Genomic DNA, 6,677 nt, shown 5'->3' with positions numbered 1-6,677 from the left:
ACGATATGGCCAACGGCCCATTGGATCGCAGCCCATTTCCTCTACGCGCGCGCGCACCCTAGCCCACCACACACCTGCCCCACCACACCAGCAGCGGGTTCGGCCCAGGAACATCGCCTCTCTCCGTGCATGTCAGCTCAGCGGTCCCCACAAGGCAGAGACTACAACAACAATCTTCGGTCCACGGACCCGGTGCACGCGACCCACCAGCTCCGAGCGCCCTTTTGGCGCGAGATTTGGCGCCAAGCCGCCGCCTCCTTCCCGCCAAGACCACCCCCACGCCCCACCCGCCTGGCGGCCTACCACCTCTTCTTCTTCCTCAGACCCAAAACCCTCACCAGCGCGCCCCCACGCCGATACGCGAGAGCCAACCGCCCAACCGGAAGTCCTAGTCCAGATCAGGAAGCTTACGGAAGGCGCCGCCGTCGGCGATGGAGGCGTTCGGCGGGTTCTTCGTGGACGAGAAGGCGGCGCGGGTGGAGAACATCTTCCTTGAGTTCCTCAAACGGTGAGTCCGCCGCCGCCGCCTGCTTCGCAGCCATTTCTAGGGCTTCTTCTCTTAGGGGGTCCATCCCGCCCGTCTGACTGACGCGTTGGGGAATCTGCAGGTTCAAGGAGTCGGATGGCGCGCCGGAGCCGTTCTACGAGACGGAGATGGAGGCGATGCGGTCGCGGGAGTCCACCACCATGTACGTCGACTTCGCGCACGTCATGCGCTTCAACGACATCCTCCAGAAGGCCATCGCCGAGGAGTACCTCAGGTGGGATTGGAGTCTCTTTTCAATTTTGGTGTGGTCTGGTAGATTTGGGATCTGGGAAAGAAACAGCGACAGCTTTGGTTCGGTTACTCGAATTTGGGAATGAACTTGGTCCTGATTTATGTTCGAATGGACCCCAAGCTGAAGGGGATGGGAGGGATTATATGAGCCTTCTAGCATTTCTCAGCTAGATTAAAGTCAGGACAGGTTTGGGATGCCCCTCAAAAAGATTAAAGTGAGGACTGTCAACATATTTTGATTGGAATTTTCGAGGAAGAGATACTTAATTGTTGTCAGCTTTCAGTAACATTTCGTGTATCTAATGCTGAATTGTTTTAGTTTCTGGGTATCATCCGTTACACTAATTTATTATAATTTGTACTAAAGTCTACTACAAACTAATCTGTGCTGTCTGTAACCTGTCAAAACTTTGCTCTAATGGCCTCATCTATTGTATCAGGTTTGAACCATACTTGAGGAATGCGTGCAAGAGGTTTGTGTTGGAGCACCGGGCGGGTGAGAACCGAGCGCCAATCATCTCAGATGATAGTCCCAACAAGGATATAAATATTGCCTTCTACAACATCCCAATGCTGAAAAGGTAGTGCCTGCTGCCCCACGAGATGTTTTATCCATGAAGCAAGTTCTTTCTTATTGAAATGGAAACAAAAACATGCTATTGTCTTGTGGTTAGTATGGTTAATGCATTATTGACATGTATTTGGTCACTAAAACTTTTATAAGTGCCACTGTTATAATTTACACAAATGAATTAAAGGGAATGATCAGGGTTAGCAATTACTTTTACTTTCATCTGCTTCTGTGGACGTACATTTAACTTAAGAACTTCTGCAGTACTCTCATAGACTATCTGTGTGCTAAATTGTAAGATAGTCAGCCAAAGCTTGATTGAAATTACTGTTATTGCAGGCTGAGAGAGCTTGGGACAGCGGAAATTGGTAAACTTACATCAGTAATGGGTGTTGTGACACGGACGAGTGAGGTGCGGCCTGAACTATTGCAAGGCACCTTCAAGTGCCTCGACTGTGGGAATGTTGTGAAGAATGTGGAGCAGCAGTTCAAGTACACTGAGGTTGTACCTCTGAACACCATATCTCCCTTTGTCCTTTCTCTAATGCAATGTGTCTAATGATGAGTTCTTGTACTTTCTTTGCAGCCGATAATATGCGTCAATGCGACATGCCAGAACCGATCAAAATGGGCCCTTCTCCGCCAGGAGAGCAAATTCACAGATTGGCAGAGGGTGAGAATGCAGGAGACATCAAAAGAAATACCAGCTGGTTCACTTCCTCGCTCCCTGGATGTCATCTTGCGGCATGAAATTGTTGAGAAGGCTAGAGCTGGGGACACGTAAGGAAGCTTTGTTCCATTGAGTTACTTTATTATTGTACCTTGGGATGACTTATTTTAATTCGATTTTCTGTTTTTTGACATTTCCAGGGTTATATTTACTGGAACTGTTGTCGCAGTTCCAGATGTAATGGCACTAACTTCACCTGGTGAAAGAGCAGAGTGTCGCCGGGAAGCTCCTCAGCGAAAAAATGGGGGTGTTCAAGAAGGTGTTAAGGGCTTGAAGTCCCTTGGAGTTAGGGATCTCTCTTATCGCCTTGCTTTTGTGGCAAATTCAGTGCAGGTATGAACTCTTCTGAGCAAAGAGTTCCATCTCATAAGTGTAATTTTCGTGTTTTTTGTCATCACATTATATTTCATTGTAAATGTTATCAGGTGGCGGATGGCAGGAGAGAAGTGGACATCAGGGACCGGGGCACAGATGGTGATGACAGTGAAATACAGAAATTCACAGTAAGTTAAATTTGCAATCTAAAAACTACCGCTCTCTTCCGTAGAGGAAATAGAAGGGTTGTCCTTCCCGAAAATAAAAATCGCAAAAATACTCCTGACTCCAATGCAAGCTCTATCCGTGTGTTACGCTTAAAACCATCTCTCTTTGGCAGGAAGAAGAGGAAGATGAGGCTGTTAGGATGAGGAACACTCCTGACTTCTTTAATAAGATAGTTGATAGCATATGTCCTACTGTCTTTGGTCATCAAGAAATTAAGAGGGCAGTCCTCCTTATGCTTTTGGGTGGTGTTCACAAGATAACACATGAAGGGATCAACCTTAGAGGTGATATCAATGTCTGTATTGTTGGTGATCCAAGCTGTGCAAAGTCTCAATTCCTGAAGTAAGCATTGCTATCCAGTGCTGTTGTTGCCATTTCTTTAGCGATGTTTTTCTGAGGCTATGATGAACTTTTTTTATATATACAAACTTAGTGCTTAACACATTTTCCATAAATGATAAGCATGGATTTGTGGTGACAAGGAGTGGCAAAGCATGTTACTTTTCAACTCACTCATGGATTTATGCTAATGAATATATGTTGGTTTTTGAGTCCTTAAAAAAGTCCCAGCAAATGATAATATGTAATATTTATTTTGAGTCCTTAAAAAAGTCCCAGCAAATGATAATATGTAATATTTATGTTGAAACCTTAAGTATTCAATGTTCCAGTTGTTTTCATTTTTTTATTGAACTAGACCTATCTGATTAGTTAGTGAGTTCATTCCTGCATCAGTCATAAAATTAAAGTGTGGTTTTCAATCCAATGCCAGATATACTGCTGGTATTGTTCCAAGATCTGTTTACACATCGGGGAAGTCATCATCTGCTGCTGGTCTGACAGCAACTGTTGCTAAAGAACCAGAGACTGGTGAATTTTGTATTGAGGTACTTCCAAATTTAAGCAATTATTCATTTTTTTTCTCATTACAAATATTGTTAAATGCACAAAGGATGTTGAGAAGTTTGCATATGCTGGTTTGCCTAATTCTAGTAAGGATGGTAATAACCAGTGGAATAAATGCTTAAGAGCACTTTTTCTCATAGGAGCTACAATGTGTATTTTACTTTATCATTTGTCTTTTCCTTATTCTGATATGCATTATCTAATGCTTCCCCTGTTATTTCTTGCAGGCAGGTGCTCTGATGTTAGCTGACAATGGCATTTGCTGCATAGATGAATTTGATAAGATGGACGTTAAAGATCAGGTAGGTTTACCGATACCTGATATTGTGTTTCCTTTTCTTTTCCTTGCTGAAGCTTAAGCAGTTCCTGTTCCATACATCTATTTTAGGTTGCTATACATGAAGCAATGGAACAGCAAACCATTAGCATAACAAAAGCAGGAATACAGGCCACCTTGAATGCGCGAACTTCAATTTTAGCTGCAGCAAATCCAACAGGAGGGCGTTATGACAAGTCTAAACCACTTAAGGTACATTAAGAGCACAAGTTATATTTCATCTCGTGCTCTTTCAAACTTTTTTACGTGCATATCTGAGCATAACACATTTATGATGTGAAAACTATAGAAGTTATTAAAATCTAATTCTTTTCATTTGTTGTGATCTCTTACAGTACAATGTGGCGTTGCCCCCAGCTATTCTTTCAAGATTTGATTTGGTGTACATCATGATTGATGAACCTGATGAAAACACAGACTACCACATTGCTCATCACATTGTAAGAGTCCATCAGAAACGTGAAGAAGCACTGGCCCCTGCATTTAGCACTGCAGAACTGAAGCGATATATTGCGTTTGCGAAGTCTTTGAAACCTCAGGTTTGCCTCGTTAGTGATCTTGGAAAATGGACTTAAAACTTCTTGTCAGCTGACAGTTATCTCTTTATTTCATTGCAGCTGAGTTCAGAAGCAAAGAAGGTTTTGGTGGAGTCATATGTTACCCTTCGTAGAGGCGATAGTACTCCTGGAACCAGGGTTGCTTACAGGATGACTGTAAGGCAATTGGAAGCATTGATCAGGCTATCAGAAGCTATTGCTCGAAGCCACTTAGAAAGAACTGTAAGTATAATAATTCAGTTGCACTTTCTGGGTCATGTTTTCTTTTACCACTGCTCTATTTGCTCTGATGGAATAAAACTGTAATCATTTGCACTATCATGGGCAGTATGATCAAATTATATTTGGTCGACATGCTCCTTACAGTGGTGTTTTTGTCCATTTCCATGATTGTGTGAATAACTTTTGGTATTGAAATATTTTAGGTTCTCCCAGCTCATGTCCGACTGGCAGTTAAATTGCTTAAGACGTCCATCATCAGGTGAGTTTGTTGAGTTGTTGGCCTTTTTCTATGAAATTGGTATGTGGATAGTGATGTTGCTGGTGCTGAAACTTATTGATTTTGTGTAGCGTTGAATCAAGTGAAGTTGATCTCTCTGACTTCCAAGATGCTGAAGACGGAACAAATGTACCTTCTGATAATGATGCTGGACAGCCAGCTGAAGCAAATGCTGCTCCTCAACAACAGGATGCAGGTTGGTTCCAAATTTTAAAAACTTAAGATGGATGTCTTTTGTATTAGTTTGTTTCTAACCATTTTGTTATTTCTCTATGTCAAAATTATAGAAAATGAGCAAGCAGCAGATAACGGTAAGAAGAAATTGGTAATAACTGAAGAACACTTCCAGAGAGTTACTCAAGCCTTGGTTATGAGACTACGGCAGCATGAAGAGTCCATCACGAAAGATGGTACGTCCTTTTGGGTTACTTGTCTTAAAGCTTTTATTATGACTCAAGCCCTGCTCATGCATCTTTATCCTAGCAACAACGTCCTGCTCAAAATTTATCCTTAGTTGCTTAAGATGACAATTGTGACAAACTAATGACCCAGAAACAGGGACATGATGCATCTTCCCTAAGCAGTTTGAACAAACTAAGCCTCTGGTGGACTTTAAGGCAATTAAACAAATGTTTTGCAACTTGCACACAATAATATATTGAGTACCATCCTTTTCTTAGGGACACAATGTAACACTAGATGATTCAATGCTATTTACAAGTACAGAACACAACCTTCTACATTTTCTTCACTCTTGTGTCAGCATGTTTCTTTGTGCTGCGGGATTCAAGGTATCTGCCATGTTTTGATGTTTGCTTATTCAACCATCGTGATGCAGGAGATGGTCTGGCTGGCATGAAGCAAGGGGATCTTATCATCTGGTATGTTGAGCAGCAGAATGCCAAAGGCGCATATAGTTCTACTGCAGAGGTGAAGGAAGAAGTGAAGTGCATCAAGGCCATTATAGAGGTGAGTCCTGCAGTGCTCTGCATGGGGTGTATGGTCTGTTAATTCCCAAACCTGACTGCATTGGAACAAAACAATCCCAAAGCAGCATGGCTTGACGATGCTAAACCTTCTGATCTATGTGCATATGCAGAGGCTTATACAGCGGGAAGGCCACCTTATAGTCATAGTCGAAGGCACAGCCGCCGCGGCCGAGGATGGCGCTGGCGCGCGAAGAACATCCGAGAGCAGAATATTGGCAGTTAACCCGAACTATGTTATTGATTAGCAGCAGCCTGGAACCATGCCGCTAACTCGGGTCAGTTGATGTGGTTAACCAATAGTAGTGAGCTCCCTGTGCCATGATGCCCTGGCACTGTTGTACCATCTCCATCTCTGACGGGCTCCTTGCAATGGAGCGCATGTTCTCCGGAACTGTATAATGAGTTTCTTGCTTCTAGGTTTAGTGAGGTGTGATCACTAGTGTACTACCTCTGTAATTTTGACCTTGTGGCCACTGTGGAAGCGAAGAGAAGAAGCTTATGAATCATTGGTTGTATTGAAACCAACATTTGGTCTTCCATCTGGATTAAGTTAAATTGGAACCGAGTGCTGCTTATGAGCATTGAGTTCTTCTCAACATATACGGTAGCTGTGCTGATTAGCGAACAGTGCCAAAGAAATCCGTCTGTTTTGCAAGTATTTTTGCATATGTTGTTTTAAGTTTTGAGTAGGCATATTTGAATTTTCATGAAACATAATGCATACAGGTGTAAACGCATGGCGGCCAGCCGTGTTGGTTTAAACTTTA

General features: G+C 43.0%; 1 protein-coding gene across 1 annotated transcript; it reads left to right on the top strand.

The window, feature by feature from the left end:
- Nucleotides 1–324: 324 nt before the first annotated feature.
- LOC112886517 (DNA replication licensing factor MCM6) lies at nucleotides 325–6,435 on the top strand. Its single transcript, XM_025952436.1, has 18 exons — nucleotides 325–508; nucleotides 609–761; nucleotides 1,219–1,359; nucleotides 1,689–1,851; nucleotides 1,936–2,129; nucleotides 2,220–2,412; nucleotides 2,505–2,582; nucleotides 2,735–2,964; nucleotides 3,395–3,509; nucleotides 3,756–3,830; nucleotides 3,917–4,057; nucleotides 4,201–4,404; nucleotides 4,483–4,644; nucleotides 4,848–4,903; nucleotides 4,993–5,117; nucleotides 5,209–5,331; nucleotides 5,760–5,890; nucleotides 6,021–6,435. The coding sequence occupies exons 1-18, from the start codon at nucleotides 432–434 to the stop codon at nucleotides 6,153–6,155; spliced, it is 2,496 nt and encodes an 831-aa protein (XP_025808221.1). The 5' UTR covers nucleotides 325–431; the 3' UTR covers nucleotides 6,156–6,435.
- The last annotated feature ends 242 nt before the right edge of the window (nucleotides 6,436–6,677 follow it).

The sequence above is a fragment of the Panicum hallii genome, chromosome 3, assembly GCF_002211085.1.
Source record: "Panicum hallii strain FIL2 chromosome 3, PHallii_v3.1, whole genome shotgun sequence".
Classification (NCBI taxonomy): Eukaryota; Viridiplantae; Streptophyta; class Magnoliopsida; order Poales; family Poaceae; genus Panicum; species Panicum hallii.
This window is presented reverse-complemented; position numbering and strand designations above follow the sequence as displayed.